General features: G+C 49.1%; 1 protein-coding gene across 5 annotated transcripts in view; it reads right to left on the bottom strand.

Moving 5' to 3' along the window:
* NPAS2 (neuronal PAS domain protein 2) overlaps positions 1 to 22156 on the bottom strand; it is a 153502-nt gene that overhangs the window by 5115 nt on the left and 126231 nt on the right. For 2 of the 5 annotated variants that reach the window (XM_047745027.1, XM_047745028.1), the window contains exons 10-19: positions 21846 to 21952; positions 20087 to 20234; positions 18155 to 18239; positions 15268 to 15409; positions 14653 to 14762; positions 12453 to 12542; positions 8613 to 8759; positions 3265 to 3462; positions 1343 to 1533; positions 950 to 1042 (exon numbers count right to left, since the gene is read on the bottom strand). In XM_047745027.1, coding sequence (XP_047600983.1) covers positions 950 to 1042; positions 1343 to 1533; positions 3265 to 3462; positions 8613 to 8759; positions 12453 to 12542; positions 14653 to 14762; positions 15268 to 15409; positions 18155 to 18239; positions 20087 to 20234; positions 21846 to 21952 — 1311 coding nt within the window. The remainder of the gene's footprint in view (positions 1 to 949; positions 1043 to 1342; positions 1534 to 3264; positions 3463 to 8612; positions 8760 to 12452; positions 12543 to 14652; positions 14763 to 15267; positions 15410 to 18154; positions 18240 to 20086; positions 20235 to 21845; positions 21953 to 22156) is intronic. The other 3 variants (XM_047745029.1, XM_047745031.1, XM_047745030.1) reach the window with 3 other exon arrangements.

Genomic DNA, 22156 nt, shown 5'->3' with positions numbered 1-22156 from the left:
TCTTTGTTTTGTCTAACTGAAAGCACCATCGGAGAATTTAAAGATGGCTCCCGGGAGTGCGCATTCCCCATCTCACCCCCCATGGGGTTTTTACTGGGGTAAAATGAAATGCTGTAGGTACAGGTCCCCGCCCTCAGAACTGTTCAGTAACCATGCACTGCTACTGTTCTTGCTGCTGAGGGAGGAGGCAGGAGGAAGGGCTTCCCAGCGGGAAGCATGCATCCCAGGGGATGGGATGGGGGAACTAGCTAGAACTGTCCCAGCGAACTGCTGACAGACACTCAACCAGTGTTTAGACAGGAAAGATGCCTGTGACATAGTTGTACTTCTGCCTCATGTCAAAGAGCTAGGAACTACTTCCCAGTCGCTTTTCACTTATTCAGTCCTCTATCTCCAGTACCCTTTTTCCTGAGTAATTAATGCAACAGGGGAGCCAAGCCACTCCTGGACGTTGGGGCTGCCAGTGGTGAGGAGTCTGGGGAAAGGAGAGGTTGCTTGTCTGGGAGGAAAGGAGGACCCACACTGGCAGGGTTTCATGGTCCCGTGGCTCGGCACCAGGGCTCCGAGTATGCCTGTGGAATCTGCCAGCGTCTATACGTCAGAGGGAGCCATAGGAGGGCCCTGGGGAGGGGGATCAGGCTACATGTACCTGGGTTATTACCAAGGGCACAGACCTGAAAAGATGCCTAAAGATGATGACAGAGAATATAATTGTTTCCTTTAGGTCCTATTCTAAGCATGGGATGCTGGCACACAGTTTTACCTTTTTTAGTGGGAAATGGAAGAAAAGCTAAGGGGGTGTCCCTGCAAAGTGGGTAGGCACACATTGACCTTGCCTTTGGTGCGACACGCACGAGAAGCGCTGCTGGTCCAGGCCGATGAGAACCCTGCCAGCCCGAGAGCGCTCAGTGCAGCTCTCTGCCTCCTCCCTCCACCCGGGGCCACCTACTTGACTTGCCGTCCAGTCCTGCTGACCTCTGAGGGCTGCCTCGCATCACAGGACCCAGGCATCATGGGCTGGATGGGCTGGCTCAGCAATAGCCTTGGAGCAGAGGGGGGAGATAAATGGGAAACTTGAATCAGCACCCCAACTGTGGACCCGCTGGCTGAGGGCAGCACCTGCCCAGCCTGCCTGGGCCCCTTCTGGCTGCCCATGATCCCCACGGTGCCTGCTCTGCTCTCAGAGGACGATGAGTGCAGCCATCCGAGCCCCCGGGCCTCTCTAGCCGCTGTTAGCCAGAATCACCTGAACTCTGCCTCCATCCATAGCAGCAGGGAGGCTGACAGGGTCACTGGAAAGCCTGCACCTCAGCTGTCTTTCAAACAAGGGCAGTCTCTGTACCTGAGCTGCCGGTCATGGCTGAAGTCTGGGCTGGGCTGGCACTGGCTGCCATCCTGGGAGGCAGAAGCGAGCGTGGTCAGGCTCAGAGCTGGTGGGAGCACCGCCGCGGCGCTGCTGAACTGGGGCGTCAAGCTGCTCACTGAGTGGCCACTTCCTTGCATCATCTGCGAGCTTCGCATTGGCCTTGGACCCTGGAGCCATCGTGTTAATGAGAAAGGTAAAATTCAGACTCAACTCTGGAGTTATCGCTCCAGGAACCCTCCTTCCCAGAAGGGCCCATCTTGGCCTTTCTTCTAACTTAGGACCCACAAGTTTTTTTTTTTTTTTTAACTATTTTGATCTTGTGACTGTCCCTGTTGGCTTCTAAGCACCTCAAGGATTCCTTGATTCCCTTGGACCTAGCACAGTGTCAGGCTCTCAGCAGACCAGGAAAATGTGAATGAACCAAACTACCTTCTGATTCATCAATTCTACTCTAGATACCTGGACCTCCTTGCTGTTTCCCTCCAACTCATCAGGATCACTCCTGCCTTAGGGCCTTTGCACTGGCTGATCCCTCTACGTGGAATGCTCTTCCCCTTAATACCAGTATGGCTCATTCTCTCATCCTCTCAGGTCTTTGCTCAAATACAATCTTCTCTTAGAGAAGGCCACCTAGTTAAAACTCCAGTCCACCATTCCACCTTCACCAGTGGTCCCACATCACGACTTGACAGGTTGTGATCTTTACTTGTTTGCCTCTCCCCTGACTTGGATCAGAGAGACTTTTTTTCTTTTCCCTTTTGTTTACTGCTTGTCCCTCAGGGCTTAGAACTTAGTGCCTACTACATGGTGAGTACTTGACAAATACTTGTTGAGTGAAATCATAAATGAATGAGGGATTGGGCTTGGATTTGCTTGTGCTTTTTAGGTTTTGCCCTGTTTCACTGACTGTCCATTCATATGATGGCACCACAGTGTTTTAACCCTCTGACCTTCCATGAAATCTTTCAATGTTAGTGTAGGTCCTTCCTCAGTTTTGTTTTGTTTTTTCTTTTCTAGATTCTTCTCGTCTATTCTCATTTTCTCTTGACCTTTAGAATCCAAAGGCTGCGTTTTAAAGGAAAACCCTTAAGTCTGGGCGAAGATGGGCCAAACTCTTAAATGTGTACTTTCCCACCTTTTATTGTACATGATCTGTTTACATTCCCCGAGGAGTCAAGGCCAGTCTTATTCACATCTGTTCTGCTGGGGGATAGTGAATGAGAGGGGCTCAGAGCAGATGTTTACTGGACTCATGGTGATGGATGCCAATATGAGGCTTGAGGAGAGGCTGTATCTTGCCTTCTGATCTTTGATCTTCCAGAAGCAGGGGCTTAGGACTTCTTAATTGTATTCAATTCAAGTGCCATTGATTGACGGGTGGCTATCAGCTTGCAAGGTCACTGGTGGCTTGTAGTAAGCGGTAATGGCTGTGAGGGAAGGGCCTGGTGGGGAATCTGAGGTACAGGGAAGGGCATGCTGGCCCCAGGGAAAGGGACAACAAATGGAAGTGGATAACCTGTGTTCTCACACGGAACATGGCTAAAACCAAGAGCAGATGAAGAGGACACAGGACACACACGCGGGGCTATATGGCTGTCAGTGTGTCTGGGTGCCCAGATCTCCCTCTCACCCCTGTAAGGATCAAAGCTAAAATTTCAGCTGCAGGATACCTTTGAGGTATTTTAATATATTAATAAAACACAGGAGGAAACTAGTACAACTCGGGGCTTCAGAGTGTCTTAGAATAAGGAAAGGAAATCCCTGCACCACCATCATCTAGCCCTGGTCACAGAAGAGGAATGGCTTGATAGGTTTCCAGGTCAGGGAGACTGCAGAACTCTTGCGTGCCCTGGTCTGCTTTGGGGACCAGAATTGAGTGTGAAGACGAGCACACTTACTTGGGTCGATATCACACTGGATTCTCTGAGCAGGTGCTGGTTCGCCACCTGGGCAGAAGCGATCTGCCCGGGAAGCTGAGGGCTGGTCACAAGCTGGGGCTGGGAGCCTGGGGCCGACCTCTGCTGGACTTGCTGCTGACCCTCGGGTCTCGGGACACTGCTGAAGCTCAGGGATACAGCTGGCTGCTGCAGAAACATCTGCAAGCAGAAAAGGAGGGCCTTTAAGGTTGGGATCACAGGGGCCTTCATCTTCGGGGCTTTGCCTTCACAAACCAAGGTGGTGTCTGCACCTTCTTTGTATTTCCCGTCCACAGCAAGAGGTCAGCTTTCTTGCTCTCTCTGACCTGCCTGGGAAGAACTCATTCACTGCACATGGGGCCATCAGGAGGCTATGATGCCACAGGCACAGCACGAGGGCCCTGGAGATGGAGCAGGGGGTTGGAAGGACACTGACCCTGGCTTTGAGAAGCTTATGGTCTAGCGATGGGGGTCCAACAGGATGAAAGATGCTTAGACCCAGATGGCTTATAAATGACTTGATGTACTTGTACAGAGTCTGGGCTGGCCTTTCGGATCCTTAGGAGGAGAGAGAAATACCTCATGAATGGAACGGTTGGTGGGAGAGGGTGGGCTAACCTGTGCCATGGGCTGCACCATCCTGGAAGCAGGACCAGGCCAAGGACCAGGGTGTATACCCACCCTGTGGTTGGTACCTTCAGCCCAGTGCTCCCAGCTGAGATGGCGGATCTGCTCCCATTAACAAGGTAACTGCATTTCCAGGAAGGCCAATATGATAAGTTAGCCTGGCCATCTTAATTTGAAAGGGTTAAAGGAATTTGATCAAGTTTGTAGAATGTTTGGGTGTTTGTGAGAACCTCTATCTTCCTCATTTGTAAGTCTGGTGTACTTGATTTAAAAGAATTGAGTGCTTTGAAAGATTTCACTTCTAAAGTTTGCATGCTTTAGAAGGCCTTATTAGACCCAGGAAAGTTTGAAGGCTTTAGATATACTAAATTTGTAGATTAATGGCTTTTGTGGATACGTTGATTATTTAGTTTGTTCAATCTATAAACTGAACATAAATAAAAACAAGTAAAAGCACTGTTATTTTTAGATCAAATTAGTAGATTTGTAAATCAAACGTAATCTGTAAATTGATTCTAAAGGTCTAAGAAGAGCAACTTTAATACTTTCCGTCATAATTTAAACCTGAAACCTGTAACCAGCTCTTAAGTTCCTCGTGGGCACTGAAAACTGACATTATCTAACATGTTGGATTCTTGACAAGCAATACCCGCCTTCCCTTTAGGCCTGGGGCTTAGAGTTCAGAAGGGAGGCCCTCCTCTTTCCAGCCTCTGGGGTTTTAATCCCAGCTTAGGGATCCCAGAGGCCCAGGGTGGATGGTTGGCTGAACTGGACCAAGTCCCATCTCCCTACTGTCCAGTCACATCCCCACCCCTGGCCTCCCCAGAGCGGTTTTGAATGAGAGCTCTTTGTCACTTTAGAAATTAAGAAGAATTTTCTGGGTATCCATCATCTTAGATTCCACCTGGGGATTAATACTTTTGTGTTCCCAGCTCCCTATTATAATATGGCTTATCTATAGCACATATGGCGACCTACACTTCATCACTTCAGCAAAAACCCAATACTCAAACTACATAACATACATTTTTTTTGGTAGGGTACAATTTACCTTCTGATCAGATTTCGAGTCAATGCAAACTTTATGACAGGCAATATAATGTGGCTTCAATCACATACGTTAGTTCAGATTCCAGCCCCCATCGTCTACTATGGTATGACCTGGGGCAATTTTCATGACTTTTCAAAGCTTTAGTTTCCTCGTTAATAAAACAGTGACATCAAGAGCACATAGCCCATAAAGGATTAAGCAAGATTTATACTGAGACATAGTCAGGACTCAATCAATGTTAGATAGCAACAATAATATTTAAAATGAAAAAGAGATGTCTGGGTGGCTCCCTCCATTAGGCATCTGCCTTCAGCTCAGATCATGATCCCAGGGTCCTGGGACCGAGTCCTGCATCGGGTTCCTTGCTCAGTGGGGAGCCTGCTTCTTCCTCTGCCTGCTGCTCCCACTCCTCGTGCTCTCTCTCTGACAAGTAAATAAATAAAAAATCCTTAAAAAATGAAAAAAAGGAGATCTTTGTTCTCTTGCCTCTTTGGGCATATAAAAACTATCTAAGAAATGAATGAATGGAATGCATAAATGAATGAATAAACAAATAAATGAGGCTTTTGCTTAGAGAAGGGCAAACTGTTTCTGCTTATGTCATGTCCGAGACTGCTCGGTCTGCTGCTCTGTCTCGTTGATGTGTGTCTTCTGAGGGTAGAAGGCACCCTTTACTTGTCCTGTGTATCTCTGTATTCCCACAGTGCCTAGCCAAGTGCTGGATACATAATGGGTGTCTGTTGGATGGAGGGATGGATGAAGGGATGGGAGGGTGGATGAAAGGATGGAAGGAAGAATGGGTGGCTGGAAGGATGGATGGAAAGATGGAAAGATGAATGGATGGATGCACGGGTGAATAGATGGAAGGAAGGCGTGATGAGTGAATAGATGGATGGATGGATGGATGGATGGATGGATGGAAGAAAGGATGGGAAGATGGATGATTGAAAGAACTAATCAAGGAACACATTTGCCATTGCTGCAAGTGCCCGTCCGGGCATTTCTTCAAGTAGCCAGCAGAGGGCGCGCATACTCTCAAAAAGAGAGCAAGAGGCATCCTTCAGACTGCAGGGAATGAGACCGCCTTTCCACAGAACAGCTCTCCCCAAGCAGTGCCCTTCGTGACTCCATCTAGGTACAAACACCAACACCTTGGAGGACCTCTCCCTGATAACCCAATCTTTTTTTTCTTTTTTTTTTATAATCATACTCAGCAAGCATCACATGCACACATGGGCTCTATGAAAGCTCCAGGGCACTAAAGTCAGGTGGGGAAGTCCACTGACCTTTGAGTAAAGGATTTTTGGGGAAACAGTCCTGGTTTGCTGCTGTGCACATCCATGCCTCTCTGTTTTATCCACAATAAAGTAGAATATTATGGCTTAGGAAGATGATGTCTTAAACAGCACCGGGGTCAACTTTATAGAAAGTATGGGGAAAATAGCTCCCTAATTCAAATAGAAAAAGTTATCAGAGAAGAAAAAAAAGCTTCTAATTTTTAAGAATAAACCAATCATATGCTTAAATGTGGTTTCTCATTATTCTAATCTGCTTACTTTTACCAATACTTAATATCACAGAATATCTTAGAAATACACAAAATAGGGGTATAAGGAAACCTCATGTATCATCATTAGGTTTCAACAATTATCAACATTTTGCCATTCTTATTTTTTTATTTATTTATTTTGCCATTCTTATTTAATTTCTCCTCCCCTCTCCTACCTTTTTGGGGAAGGGATAGAGTAATTTTTACTTGCTTATTCTTTATGCTTGAACCACTTTTTTTTTTCAAACGAATATCACATCTTGGTTAAACATTTTGGAATGTATTTCTTTAAATCTGTAAGCCTGTATAACTGTAAGAAGGAAGACTGTTTGAAAAAAAGTTCTCTGGTTGGACTATCTGTGGATTTCCATGTTCTTTGGAAAATTCCACTGCAAAGATAAGGTCACAAGAATGAAAACAGGGAAAGAACACATTGGAGGTCTTGATTTCCACATCAACCCTTACAAAACTCAAGGGCTCTGTGGGCATATACACTTTGAGGGGTAACAAAATGCATTGGTTACAAAGAAAAAAAAAAGAATTCTTTATAACAAGGAGTGAAAAAGATAACCTTGTGTCGTTTGTTATTTTAGAATTCAGCTTGAATGTGGAAAAGGCAGGAAATAGAAAAGCCCTGGCTTTGAGGAGGATGTTCATACGCCTACCTTGCTTTTAGCACTTTCTGGCTCAATTTTCCCCTTCCTGTTAGTGTAAAAATTCCATTCAAGTAATTGGAGTCAGGCAAGTTCTGCCAATCAGGCCCTGGATCGGTGAGAAAACATTACGGCTGGGAAGAAGTAAGTAAAAAGGGACTTTGACACTTTGATGACGTCATCTCTTTTCCTGTAAACACGGTGGTCCTCTCCCTTGTCCATTCTGGGGTGCGGCCGGCCGAGGAGGCGGGGCAGCTGCCGGGCTGTGGGCGTGGCCGGACGCTCCACCCCTAGCCCAGTAGGCGGGGCTGTGCGTGTGCTGCTGGGCTCGGTCCTTCCAGTGATGAGCGAGCCCTGGGTGGAGGGTGTGTGCAAGGGCACCGAGTGTCCGGAAAGCTGGCCAGCAGCGCCTCTGGGGGTCCCCCCCCCCCCGGGAGGCACTATGGCGGGCAGCAGACGCCGCCCCATCACGCATTATCTCAGCGTGCACCAGCTGGGCACTGCACCCGCACAGAGCCTGCCCGTCGCCCTGGGACGGTCTGAGTGGACTGTGCCCGGGAAAGCTGCAGGTCCCTGGCTCCAGCCATTTTCCCCAGGGACTCTCCTGCTTCCTTCTGCCTCTCCTAAGAGGGGGTTGCAAATGCTTAGAGCTCTCAAGGCAGACTCCCATCGTGAGCTAGAATTATATTCACAATTAGAGCCTGGGTCACAAGAATGCACTTGGGAAGAAAAATAGCCTTGGACTTATCCAGGTGAAACTTGGTAAAAATAATTTATCCTTGAAAGAGATCTAGTATATACAGCTTTCCTTCAAAACACAATCTCTCAAAAGGATTCAAGGAGGAGACCTCTGGGGCACGGTGTCACGGTTAAAAGCTGCTGTTGTCAGAACATGCAGAGTACCACAATGGGCATGCACAAACGGGGTGGCCTGGTGCTGACCTCCCGTCCTCAGCTCCCTCTGCTGTCCCCCCTCGGTGCAGGGTGCAGATCTCATCATTTCCCACATCTCCCTCCATTAGCGCTTTGGATGAGAGACAACAGCATGATCACATCCATGTTCCCCACCAGCAACCCCTGCAGTTACACAGGTGCTGGGGGTTTATAACCCCACGGGGGAGGCCAGCATCAGTGCAGGGTGATCAACTACCACTTATGAATGAAAATGCAGGGGATGTATAGACATTATGTGCCCAACAGAGCAAGGGGTAAATGGGGTGGAGTCATATGAAATTCAAGTTTGGCCTGGAGTTGGGGATGGAGGAGGTGGGATTCATTCCTTGTCCTTGGTGTTGGGGGTTTCAATATGCTTAGTAAGTGGGACTCATCAGGGCAGTACAGATGGACTTTGGCAGGAGTCCTGCCCACCGTGAAAGGATGGGTACATATGTCGCAGGGCAGCAGGGAGGACAGAGGCCATGGCAGACATTGGCTCAGGAAGGGGCATCACCTGGATGTTGGAGTCCTGCACCAGGCAGAGCTGCTCCTGGATCTTGTGGAGCTCTTCCTGCTGCCACCGGATGTTGGCTTGCAGGATCCGTGTCCGCTGCTCCAGCTGGTCTTTGATGGTCTGGAACATGCTGAACTGCGCTGAGAACTTGAAGGTGGAGTCAAAATACACAACCAGATGAAAGAGTGATTTCAGCCCTGCACACAGATGTTGCTGCTGTTCTGAGCAGCCCGGCCCACTTTCATTTCCGGTACCTTACCCACCCCTTCTGGTGTCCCTACTGAGTGACTCACTGCGGGGGAGCTCAGCAGTGCACAGGGGCTTTGGACAAGGGGTGGGCATTCCAGGGGTCCCCGTGTGGGCTATTCCAAGGCCCACCAGAATTTGCAGGTCTGATGTATGGCAGGGCAGTCTGGGAGGGCCACAGAATCTGGACGTTGAGTTTGTAAGTAAGCAATGCTCACGAAATGATATTCCAAATTTGGTTAGACAGACAAGTGGTTTTGGAGACAAATGTCAAAAGCAGCGCACAGGAGAGCAGATGCCAGTTCACAGGCAATCCAGGGTCTTATCATTGTCCTAAATCTGATCGTGGCAAGCAGGGCTCTTCCATAACAATTCACAAATGAACTTGACTCCAACATTTCGGGGGGAGGGGGTGCTCTGCAGGCAGGGAGGCCTGCTCTCCTAACCGGCTTGGGCCACGGAGGCCTTATTACCCTCTGTCCCACCCTTCCCCTCCCCCAGGCTTATTTGCTCCTATGAACCTTTTGGAAATCTGTGCACAAAAGAACTAAGGAAAAGAGGCAAAGGCGTACAATATCCTGACGTTTGTCCTGAGGGCAACACTGGCAGAGGGTGACCTTATTAAAGGAGGAACACTGATAAGTGCTTTGCACAAGAGTGCCAAACTGCTCCTTCTTTCACTTCTTACCCCTTTCCTGGGACAGAGGTTGGCTTTAGGAAGATTCTACAGGCGGTCCCTGCCCCATGTTACCTGTCTACCTTGACATAAGTCATCTCCTTGCAGGAAACACGAGGAGAGTGTGGGATCATGGCCGTGAGGTCGGGACTCCTGCTCTGGGCTCCCCAGGAGACTCAGTAATTTCTGTTTCTCGTGTTTGCTTGCCTGGGGCTTCTCTGCTCACCCCTTCCTTCCTCCCTCCCTCTCTCCCATGCTTCTTCTCCTCCCTGCCTTCTTTTTTTTTTTTTTTTAACTTCCATTCCCTTGATCTCTGTCCCAGCAATCTCCCTGGTCCATTTCTTGCCTTTGTCTTTTGTAAACAACTCCAGAGACACTTCCTCTGCCCTTTGACCTCCCATAGTGGGAAAGTAAGGAGGCCGGGAGAGCTTAGGGTACAGCTGGGATACACTGAAGGATGGAATAGCTGACCACAGTTTAGGGAGTGGCAAAATAATAAATAAAAAGAACCAGTATGGATAATAAAGGCAGATGTTGCAGTTTGCAGAGACCCACACTTGCTGGTCATGGCCCCGGGTCAGCAGAGGCAGGACACCAATTCTTCACATCATACCCCCAAGTCACACATGTGACTTGCTTAGGATCACACAGCTAGAAGGTGGTAGGGGCCGGAATGTGAATCGGAAGCCTAGGGAGCTGGGGGAGGCCAAGAGGTTTGCCAGCAACACCTCCCCCGCCTCCCAATCAAGATGCTCCCTCAATCAGAGCATCTCTGGCTTCAGATTTCATTTAAAATAAAAAGTTCTGCTGTTCAACATGAGTTTAAAAATACCTGTGCCCTGCCAGACTGTATCAGCAAAAACTTCAACAGAATGTAAGTGATCAAAACACTGAGCTGGGTTTTTTGAAAGAGAATTTGATTGAGAAAGTAAGGAGTTCTACCAGGTATGAAATTAAAAACAAAACAGAACACAACACAACACAAAAGCTTCTGTGGCGGGTCCTACAAAGTCAGGAAACACTCAGGGCTAGGCCTTTCACATCCAGTAGAGAGGACACTCCGGGTTGCCCAATTGGCTCCAAAAGGAAGCAGGAGGGGGCTGGGCAGTCAGGGAGGAGCGGGCACTGTGCTTCCTAAGTGTTAAATACTTCTAGTATCATCCTGATTTTCTTAAGGCATTCCAGGACACCCAAGCATTAGTCTCTTATTCTATTTCCGATCATGGCCTTTTTGAAAAGACCTTGACGCTAACTTACAGACATTTTAGAAAAACAGTATGGAAGCAAAACCACCAGTTACCCAGATAACCATTTCTCGGATTTTGGATTTTGTTTTTTCCCTTTCTGTGAGAGGGTGCAAGAGCGATAACATCCGTGAATGGGAAGAGAGAAAATGGTAGAATCCATTGTTTTACACAGAGCAGGTACGAAAACAGCTGTCTGACTTGAAAGATCAGCATTATGCAAGAATGTCTTAAAGAATGTGGTTATTGTTAAGTTTAATATACCTAACAGACCAAGAACTGTTATTGTTAATTAAAATGATGTTCCATACATGAAAAAATAGAATTTGAAGAAGACCTTAATCACACCATTATGCATTATAAAACAAAGACATTCCTTCACATATGCAAGGCCCGGAAGTTAGAGGGCCTCTCATTTTAGGTGTCTTTGGATCAGAAAAGTTACTAATTTCATACCAAATGTGCCTTGGAAATTTAAAGAGAATTTTTTTTTTCCTAATGAGGATGAATATAGACGATTTTAATTAGTTGACTCTGGATGAGTTGTTTTTACATCCTCCCAGCTTAACTCTAGAGAGGAGCACGTGCTAGCAGGTGTCTTTCTTATTCCAGGAAAGCATTTGAGACCACTGTTAGGGGGACATATGTCATAAAGAGTTTTCATCAGTGGTGACAGGTGTGCACCGACACAGAAGTCCACACTTCTGCAAGAGTGTGGCTGTTTGGTGAACCGCCACTACCTGGGACCCCTTGTGGGGAGAGAGTGGGACCAAGCTAAAGACCCCAAAAAGGAACAGAAAGCAGATGCTGGCCTAGATGGAGTGTAGGCCAATCAGCTCCACCGCCCTCCCAGGCCACGGAATAAATGAACTGCGGCTTGATTCAGTCCCCTGCCAGGCCTCAAGCAGGGTGGATATTGTCCCCAAACTCCCTGCCGAAGCCCAGACCCAGATCCCATGACCCTCATCCCTGTGGACCCTCCAGCTGGCAACCTCCTACCCATTCTTCCAGGCCCAGCTCAGGCAACACCTCCTGGAGTGGGGGGATGGGCTATTTTCTTACTGGTTCTGCAAACACACATCCTCTCCTAGGTCTGTTTATATGCCCAGCCCTCCCCTGAACCATGACTACTAACAGCAAGGGCTGAGTTACAAGCACCTCTGGGCCCCCCACGCTTGCTCACTCCCCGACTCAAATAGTAACTCACTGACTGTTGCTGAAACAAAGAAGGAATTACTCAGCAAAACCATGATCCTTTACCAAAAAAAAAAACAAAAAAACAAAAAAAACCACCCTAATGTGATATTTATAGTACTGGACTCACAGCTCTTATAATTTTGCTATCTCCCTATGACATTTGGCCCAATTTCAACTTTTCCTAAAATAACATAACCAATTTGGAGTCATAAAAAGTAAGAGGAACGGAGAAAAGTGGCAGAGAGATGAACGAAGATTAAGGAAATGATGACAGCCAGAGGGGACAGGTATAGGACGGAGTTCACTTCTCGGCCTGACCCACAGGCTCGTGGGGAGAAACATTCCCCATCTCAGGATCTTGGATTGGACATAGACTTCGGCACAAGCACGTACGTTCCCCTTCAAGGGGCTACCACATGTTATGTCTTGGGGGAAGGGCAACCACCAGCTTTCCCTTTTCCGGAGTCCCAGACTCACCTGTGTCATGGGGGCAGGGGGGCTCTGCAGGATGGTCTGAGGCAGGAGCTGCTGTGTGAGGTCACAGGACGACGGGGCTGGCAGGGGAGCCTGGGGGAGAGAAGGGGTTTGTTAACAAACACCATTTCTGGGCCGTTCCAGAGGTCCATGGATGCTCTCAGTCAGCTGGGTTCTTTGGGTTGAAGGAGGTGCTCTGCCCAAGAATGAAGAGCTCACTTCTAGAAGGTAGGTTATGGTGTTGCCCTTGCAAGATAGGGAGTCCCAGCTGACACATAGCTGGTGAAGGGTGCAGCGTGCTCTTGACAAGGTCCTGGAGTCCTTTGGGGTCCATGATGCCTCCCTGCCACCATGGGCCCTGGGAGGCCATCGCCATGTGCTGGAGCTCTGCAGCTCAGCTCCACCCCCAACCCCCTTGCCTCTGTTCCTTCTGTTCTAGACTCCATTCTTGGTGGACTTGGTTGCTCTTCTCCCAAACTGATCAATTCTGAGCAGTATCATTGAGCTGTACGAATGGGGTTGTGCTAATAGCCAGTGTTGGCTTTGTGTGCGGTCCTGATGCTTTCTGCCCAACACGCATGCAGACGGACGTGCATCAGTGCCCTGCATTTCCGTATCCATTCATTCCTCCAGGCAGTGAATACTGGTGCTGTTTCACCACACTCTGTCTGGAATCTGCTCGAGAGACTCCTGGAAGTCAGCCGACTCATAGCCTTTGTTTCCTGATCACTCAGGACAGGGCAGGGGGATGGTGGCAAGACAATGTGTAGAAACAAGAAATGAAACACTTCACCTTCATGGGCTCCTGAGAGTTTTAGAAAGAAAAGTCCAAGGACTCTTCTGAAGTTCTTCCCAAACTGTCCTCAGGCACTAGGGACCACAGAAAGCAGCCCGAACAAGAAGTGTCACCCCGGACAACACTGGGAGGCCAGGTTCTGAGGGAGAAATCCCAGGCACAGGGACACCCAGAATCTGGTTTGGAGCCTCCTGATTGCATCCCCAGAACTGCAAGAAGGGACGAGAACTGTGTCCTCATCAGTGGCAGAAAGTAGTTTTATTGGACAGCCAAGTGCTGGAAGAATGACGTTCATGGTCTTTGCCATGTTTGATTTGAAAATAAAACTCGTCACCCAAGCTTTCCAAGTAGGATGTGCATGGAGAGGGCAAGTAGGAAGGTGGTATGTTCATTCCTATCCCCAAAATGTCAGTGAGGGATGGGTATGAGGTAGTTGGCAATGATCTGGATGTGGCTCCTGAAATTCTGCGACACGTCTCCCATCCCGAGGTGGAGGTCTATGTCCATCTCTGTGGGTGAGCTGTGACCGCTCTGACCAAGAGGAATGGCAGAGGTGACACAGTGGGGCTTCTAAGGCTAGGTTGTAGAAAGCCACGGAGCTTCTGCCTGGCTCTCATGGAAAGCCCCCTCCCCAGACATTTCCTCTTGAAACCCAGTCGCCATGCCTAGAGAAGCTTAGCTCTAAGGTAGGGGGAGGCCCATGTAAGTGCCGGGTGGATTGTCTCCCAGCCCAGGGGGCAGATGTGAGCGCAGATACACCTGGAATGTGAATTTCCCAGCCCGGGCTAGTGTGGCCTCTGATACCAGGCAGCAGAGAGGAGTCAGAACACGCCCCCCCATGCTAGTTTTGAATCCTGTGAATGTGAGAAAGGACTTTTGCTTTACACCCTTAAGTCTGAGGTGATCCCTTACGAGGCAACAGATTACCATAGAATTGTACATCAGTGATTTTGCATACAGCCAGCATGCTTCCTAAAAGGCCACTCATTCCATGACCTTCTGGAGAGGTCTGGTGTAGATCAGGGACCCTGCCTGATATATGCAGAGGTACATTTTTGTTGACACAGATATCTCAAACATTTCCACTGGGGTGAAACAGGGCCCACAATGGAAGGGTCCCGTGTACCCTCAGAGACTCGGGGGTGTGACCCCTTGTTTGAGGTTTCCAGCTTAATCTTTCAAAACTCATTTGGATTTTGCATTCTTTGATTATACAGCTGTGTTGATTTTGGAGGAAAAGCGTTTCCAATTAGTTGCTAATTAAATGACCTAGCTTCCCACTCCTGCCCACCACCCCACACTCTCAGTGTCCAGGTACAGTTGGTTCTCTGGGAAGAGGTAGCATGCTGTCCTGGGATCTAGCCACTGGGGCACCCCTGGCCGAGAAGTTTCGAGTCACACGCATACCGGCATGGAGGCTGCCTGGCTGAGCCCTGGCACGGGGAGCTCTTGGGGCAGCGTGGCTGATCTTGGCAAAGTGGTGGCACTGGCCTCTGCCATCAGCTTGCTTGGAGTAGCTGTAAGAAAGCAACCAGTCACCTTCCTGACTCACACATACTTACTAGTTTTTTATCAAAAAAGGGGAAACAGGACTATGGTGTACATGAGACAAGGGCCTGGTTGGGCTCTCTGACAAAAGAAAGTCCAGCAAGATCTGTCAGCCTCCAGCCTCACCTGGGAGCAGGCAGATGACAGAAAACCATCCCCATGGCTCATGTCCACCGTCTGGTTCGACTACCTGCCTGATCTCCCAACTCCCAGAGTCACTCAAGTCCAGCCAGGTTATAGGAAGTGCGTGTCCCCTGCTTTCTGTCTGTTGGGGGAGCAGGGAGAAGGGGAGGGCAGGAAGCCCAAGGGCAAGGGAGCAAGAACAAGTGTGAATTGGAAGGCAGCTTCCACTCCGTAGCCATGGACTGCCCTCTTTCTGCTCAGGCCTGGGACCCCCTGCCAGGCTCCATGTACCCCCCACCCTTGCCCCAGGTGGGGCACCCACCCCCTCGCCACCCATGGCAGCTCACTCACAGGCGGGTTCTGACACGGCCGTGTGCGAGGATTTGTGGGAACTTCTGGAGGACGCTGATGGCGAGTGACTGGTGTTAAGGCCCAAGGTGCCCACGTCAAGTGCATTAAAGTGCTGCTGAGGGTCCAGGCTGGAGCTCTTGTCCTAAACACATACGCATACACACACACACACAGAGTCCACACAATTTCAGCATCGAGATAAGGAGAATGAATGATGGGACTTTAGCTCTCCTCTAACTATGTGGAAAAATTTGGAGGGGGTAGGGAGAAAGATGGGAATCGTTTGGAAATAAGTCCCGATGTGCTGGGGTAGAATATTTGTACAAGTGTATCATCTGGGCATCTTTGAGAGGTTGGTGGCCTTATATAAGTAGGAACTGTTTTGCTTTGCTTTCTCACCTTGGATTTTGATTTTTTAGATTTTCATAACTGATGTTGCATTTTATTTTTTCCTTCAAACTGTCATCTCACTGCTCAGAATCTTGGCTTTCCCAGAAGGGGAGAAGACGCAAGTTCTAGAAATGAGGTTGCTGGGTATGCTGGATTGTTAACACTCCAATGAAACCAATGCCTTTGGACCCTTCGGAGCGCCTCCCGCCTGGTCTCCCCACTGCTTCTCCTCAGCAGCCTCAGAGCCCCGGCGTGGAGAACAGGCAAAGGGCCAATGATCTCCCAACCACTGATTCCTGGATCCCAGGATACCCCTGCTTCCAGTATTGTGTGATGAGAAAACAACGGTGCCCTTTCAACCCTGAGAAGCCATTTTTCCATCCGGGAAGGCTTAGTGTCCTAAGTGTAAGCATTAGTGTCCTAAGTGTAAAACAGGCATTAAGATAATTTTTAAGCTAAAGAAGAAACAAAATGCCTGCTCTCCTGAGCCATGCTCCTATCCGGTCACAGGAGGATGGAAACATTCCTGGCATCCCTTAGGTGTGAGCCTATGTGGCTATTCTGTCTTTCAGGTCACAGCTCCAGGGATTTGGTACTGTGTGTGTGCCCGAGTGGGACTGAAATGACTGATGTGTGACCTATCGTTATTCGTGCAAAACAGAATTACAGGATGTGCCTGGATTTGCTGTGCTAAACGTCAGCTCAGAGATGCCGCTGCTTAGCCCAGTCTCCCCTAGACACACCCTTTGGAGCAGGGGTCCTGGCTCACAGCTGCTTGCCAGTTGTGTGCTCCTAGTCAGCACAGAAATATGGACAGCAGTGAGAGTAAGCCCTGAGAGACTTTACTAGCCATCGGATGGAGCTGCACATCACACCCAAGCACGGGAATCTTCATTTTACAAAAGCATCAGTCAGTGACAGATTTGAAATTAAACACATGAAGAGTCCATTACCACTGATAGTTTGAAAAACACTGTCTTGGAGCTTTTCCTTTAAAAGGGGCAGCCCAAGATTGTGTTTGTGTGTTTATACATATGTGCATGTTTATGAGAAGTTCCCCTGGGTTCTAGGATGTCCAAAGGATCAGAAAGCTCAAGAATGCATTTCCAACTGGATGATGTACACTGTGCCCGTACGTGAGCCGTGATGTACGGTGTGGCTCACCCCTGCCTACGAACAGCTTAGTTCTGTTCTTGGACACGATCTATAATGCATCATATGACAGAGCTGGGTAATAAACAATGACAGGTGTGTCATATCAGGGCGCTGTTGACAGATCACCACACATCACATCACCATGTAGCAACTCAGTAGGGGAGGCTCGCCCAAGACACGGGCTGCTCTCTTGGCTTTACGGGTGATTTCTCTTTTCCACCAACCCCACTCTCGTGGACCAGAGATGTTTCTTTGTACCGCTGCTGCTGCAGCAGCTCCTAGCTGAAGTCTCTGCATTCTAGGTCACTGGGCAGCCTGGAACTCGAACCACATGTCACCAATGGTAAGAGACACTTTCCATCCCTACATTCTGACATATCTGAAATTTGGATGTGCCTTCCGACTGATGAAAAGAAGTCCTTATTTCACAGATGAACTGGTGACAGCATTTTCTCTTCCTTAGTGGGAGATAAATAATGGTGGCTCTTATAACAGATAGCTTCTTGGCTTTGATGGAATACAACGCTCCCTCCCTCCCTTGCTTTCTCTACTTTTCTCCCAATATGTGCATCTGCTTGAAGAATGACCTTTGAAGAACAGGCCTCTGGTCTGCTTGCACATTTCCCTCCACTTGTCTGACACACCAGGAGGGAAGGTAGGGAGAGCTTGGCTGGAGGGGACCGGAGAGCTGCCCGTGGAGGAAGGATGGAGGTGAGGTTTTGTGGAGGGGAACACCCCTCCCTAGCAGAGCTCCCTGACACGAAGATGGCTCCGACAGGGCTGTTAACTAAGACCTGTAGACACAGAAGTAGAAAGTGCACCTTGCTATGGATGACATGGAGGGTGGGTGAGGGGCAGTCTCCTCGTGGGAGGCCTGGGTCCTGGAGGGAACGCATCAGCCCTTAGGCTAAGGGAGGACAAGGGCACACCAATTATTCCACAGCTCAAGGGATGACGGAATAAACCCCTAGCTTATTATCTGTGGGAGAGATACAAGGTGGATTTATTACTGCAGCTCTCATAAGGATGGCAAGTTGCCAAAATCATGTTTCGATTCCAGGGGCTGTTTCTTACAGAGCTCTGTGAGTTCTAACCCTCAGCGCTCTCAGGTACAGGAGCTAAATCCTGTGGGTGCTTCTGTCATTTGTCTGAAGGCTGAGGACAGTCATAGCGTCTACCGCATAGGAGTATCATGATGGTAAACAAGAGAAAACTCAAGAAACGTGTTGAATAGTACCGGGAACATAACAAATAAAAATGTGACTACTTTGATTGTAACAACTCATGGAAGAACTTACGTAGGCAAACATGGCCTTTCGCCATCTGGCGGGGATCAGCGTACCTTTAGTGCCGCAGGGTGGACGGCCTCGGGCGGTGGGTCTTCCAAAGCCAGCTCCTGCCTCCTTTCTACCCGGACATCCGCATAACTGATCAGGAAATCAAGAGACCACAGCTGGAGGTGGGACGTTCCAGATGGCAACAGCGAAGGGCATACGTGTGATACATCGAGGTATGCCTATGACGCCCACCCCAGAATCGTCACCATGACAGAGGCTAAGCTAGTCTTGTCACTTATTTGAGGAAGGAGTTTCATTCTGTGCCTAACTGCCACTGGGGTGACTTCTAACGAGACATCCAAAATATTTTCTGTTCCAGGATGTTTTGACTCCCTTCTCCTTTACTTCTCCCCATGCCCTGAAACTTCCAAGCATAATTGTCTTTAGAAACATATCTTCATCTACAGGATAAGGTGTGGCCTTTGACTAATCAGAAGCTTTGCTTAAAACCTACTCAGTCTGGATTGTATGTACTGAGAAATGACACATGACTTTTTTTAGTAATTACAACCTTTGAAATTTTTCTCACAAACAAATCGATAGCTGGCCCCAGAGCCCTGATTTGTCTGTGGGCCCACTTTTAAGATACCATGGGGGAAATCAATCCATTGTAGTGATGGCCGAAGGGCCCGAGCTCTGGCCTCTGCCTCATGTGTGGAGGAACAGGTTGGCCGCGGGGCCCTGGCAAGTGACAGTGTCTCAAGGGGCCTCTGGAATGCTTGTTACCTTATTTACTGACTAGTTTACTCCCTACTTTCTCTCAGAGTTGCTTTCTAAGATTTGGGAGGTAGAGGATGGAGAGGAAGAGCAGGGTCAAGGGCAGAGTCTGAAGACCAAGATGTTGATGATGTCCAGCATTCACTGGGGGCAAAAGGACCCTGTGGCCAAGGCCCAGGCTGGGTGGTGGTAGGTGGGACTCATATGTTGTTGGAAACCACTGCCTGCCGAAGTGGTCAAGGGTGGGCTGAGAAGCTAAGATCAAGTCCCCAAGAGTGGCATGCGGTGTTATGGTCAGGGTCACTGGCAAGAAAGACCAGCATTTCTCCCCACTTATTAAAAGAGAGATTTACTTGTTGACTGTATACATACATGCATGTGTGTGTACATGGTATGATTTATGTGCCCACCTACCTGCCTACTTGTCACCTTTCAATCATCTATCTCTTATCTCTATAAAACATGGTATATATGTATAGTATCTATATGTACCTATAGCGACCTGTCATTTATCTATCATCTATCTATCATGTATATATACATACATACCTACAATATAGATAACCTTTCTTTCTTTGCTCTGCTCAAATGCTCTTCACTAGACCAGTTTAAACTGACTGATGTCCTTAAAATTCCTGTGTTAGGGGGAAAAAACCCACGAATGACATTTCTCCTTTACCTTTGGGAATTGTGACCCTACAGAACCTGCGTCTAGTAGAGGCTGGACAGGTGGCCTCCCTGGGACGCTCAGCTCACCCACCCTGGGATGGGGGCTCCCCGAGGCCACCAGGAACCCTCTCCCCCTGGCAGCCAGGCTCTATTCCCAATGCTGCCTTAGTTGCCAGCAGGGGCTTTTAATGAATTAAAAATAGAGGGGACTAGGTCTATGAGTGACTTAGAGGAAAAATTTTAATTTTCTTCTCCAAACAGTAACAAGGGAAGGCTGGGGGTTGGATGGAGATGAGGGGAAAATGTGGAAGTAGGTCAGTGAAGCAGTAACTCACTAAGTCACATTTTGGCAGCCTGAGGAGGGACACACCGAGCCCTCAGCCCAGGGTTGGGGAACAGAGACGCGTGTGTCCCTGGAAGGAAGCTGAACTCTGGAGACTACTCTGTGAACCGCAGAGGACAGCCCGGGCCCTGCGGAGGAATCCAAGCCCAGGGCTCGCCTGCATCCCGGCAGCTGGGACTACCCGCGGGCGCTCGCAGCCCCCCCTCACCTGACGACCGAGTGTGTGCACACGATGAACTCGGGCTTGGAGTTCCACTGGTGGTACGTGATGTAGTAGTGTGTCTGCAGCCAAATCCACTGCTGCCCTTTGGTCAGAAACCGGTAGCAACAGGACTTCCCTTTACCAAACTGCATCACTGTGGGCAGAAAATGGACTGCCTGTAGCAAACGTGGATATGACAAGGATCTCTCCCCCAGAAGGTACTGTTGGAGAAGAGTTTTCAGAAACACCATGCCAAACGGCGCGCTCTTCTCCAGGTGTGCCGTACTTTAAGGGACTATCAAGATCCCGGCAAACGTTATTGAATTCTTAAATAAGGCAAAACCCATCTGCACGCTTCCCCAGATGCTCACAGGCTTAAGAGAGCCTCAGGTAAGGGCAGATTCCTAAACTGGTGCTTCATGACGAAGAGGCCCGGGTTTGCCTGCGGCAGGAGCGGAGCACAGGAGAGACAATCCAGACACTGGGAGAACTGGCCCGGGATAGACCTGACAGCCCACACTCTCCACATGGATTCGGGGGCTGCCAGAGAGCAGGTCATGCTTCATCTACGCAGTCCTAAGCTCGGGACCCACTGCTGTGGGGCTGCGTGGAGCCCCCTAGGGTTAAGTCTGTCGGTGGGCTTTTCCGGGGGGAGGGGGCAGGGCTGGAACAGAATGGGTGCTGTCGGAGGACTAGCCTGTGCGGGGCGGAAGGCTGGGACTGCGGGTCTAGGGAAGGACAGGTTGGGTCACTGCCTCAGTACCTGTGATTTAGTACCTCTTTCTGCAAACGCATAACAGATACCACAGCTGGGAAACTAAAGTGACAACGAGAGCCACTGTGTTGGGGACTGTGATCTCCGAAGGGGTGGGAAGCCCGGCTGAGCAGGGGCATGGGCTCCACAGAGGGAGAATGTCTGGCCTGAGCCCTGGGCCAAGTCCTTCAGACCGTGAAGGGAATTCTACCCCCACGGTGGCCTTGCTCCATTAGAAGGGTCAGAAGCAGCCAAGGCTTGAGGTAATCCTGCTTCTCAAAGTTTCATGGGCCCACAAATCACTTGTTGGGAACGGGGGTCTTGTTAAAATGGACGTTCTGATTCCACAGGCCTGGCCTCTCTCCCCATCAGGAGTCCTACCTCCCCTTCCTCTGTCTACCTCTTGTCTTCTTCTGTGGCAGACAGCCTTCTCTGATCCCCTCCCCCAGCTGGGTGAGCCCCCCAATATCTTGCACACATCCCCCCAGTGCAGTGACAGCATCCTACAATGTCACTTATTTCTGCTTTTCTGTTAGACCTTGTTCCTGCAGAACAGCAAGGAGATTCTGATCATCTTTATGTCCCGGGCCTAGCTCAGTACCTGGCCCATAGCTTGTGACCAATATATGTCCCTTGACAAAAACCAGTGATGTTGAATTAGTATTTTTGTCTTCGAAATGTATTGCATAACTTAGAAAAAATGACCATCATCGTATATTTTCTTCTGTCAGATTAAAATAGCTTGCATATCTGAAGGGTATGGGCAGGTGCTGGTTGAGGGGGGGGTGAGGGTAGATGGGAGGAGACGGGGCAAAGTCAATTGCAGGTAGAAATACAACCGGGGGCAAACCACAGAAGGACCTTCACCACATTCCTACATCATTTCGGAGAAAACAAAGTTTTCCTTCTCAGAAAGAAACCAAGTAATAAACGACTTCCAGGGCCCAAGAGTCCTGCTGTCGGGGCTCCGTGGAGGCCTTTGGGCCCTGGGGCTGGACGTGGGGTACTCACAGTGCTGGTGGCACCTGGCCAGGAGCTCCAGATCGTCAATGTGGTAGTAGTCATAGCCCGAGGTCCCCAAAACTTCAAAAGGCAGGTATCCTATGATTGGAGGGGCTCTGCCATGCAAAGGGTACAGCTGGTCAGAGAGCAAGGACCCTGCCTGACTCACAATGGCAGCACCTCCATCCAGAGAGGGGACACTGTACACATTTAATGATCAACACAGAGGCCTCATTTCTCAACAACAAGGGCAGGAAAATAATTTTGCAATGGTTCAAACCAGAGAGGCTGTTTTTTCCAAAGGGCTCAGACTTTCTGGC

Source organism: Lutra lutra, chromosome 9, assembly GCF_902655055.1.
Source record: "Lutra lutra chromosome 9, mLutLut1.2, whole genome shotgun sequence".
Classification (NCBI taxonomy): Eukaryota; Metazoa; Chordata; class Mammalia; order Carnivora; family Mustelidae; genus Lutra; species Lutra lutra.
This window is presented reverse-complemented; position numbering and strand designations above follow the sequence as displayed.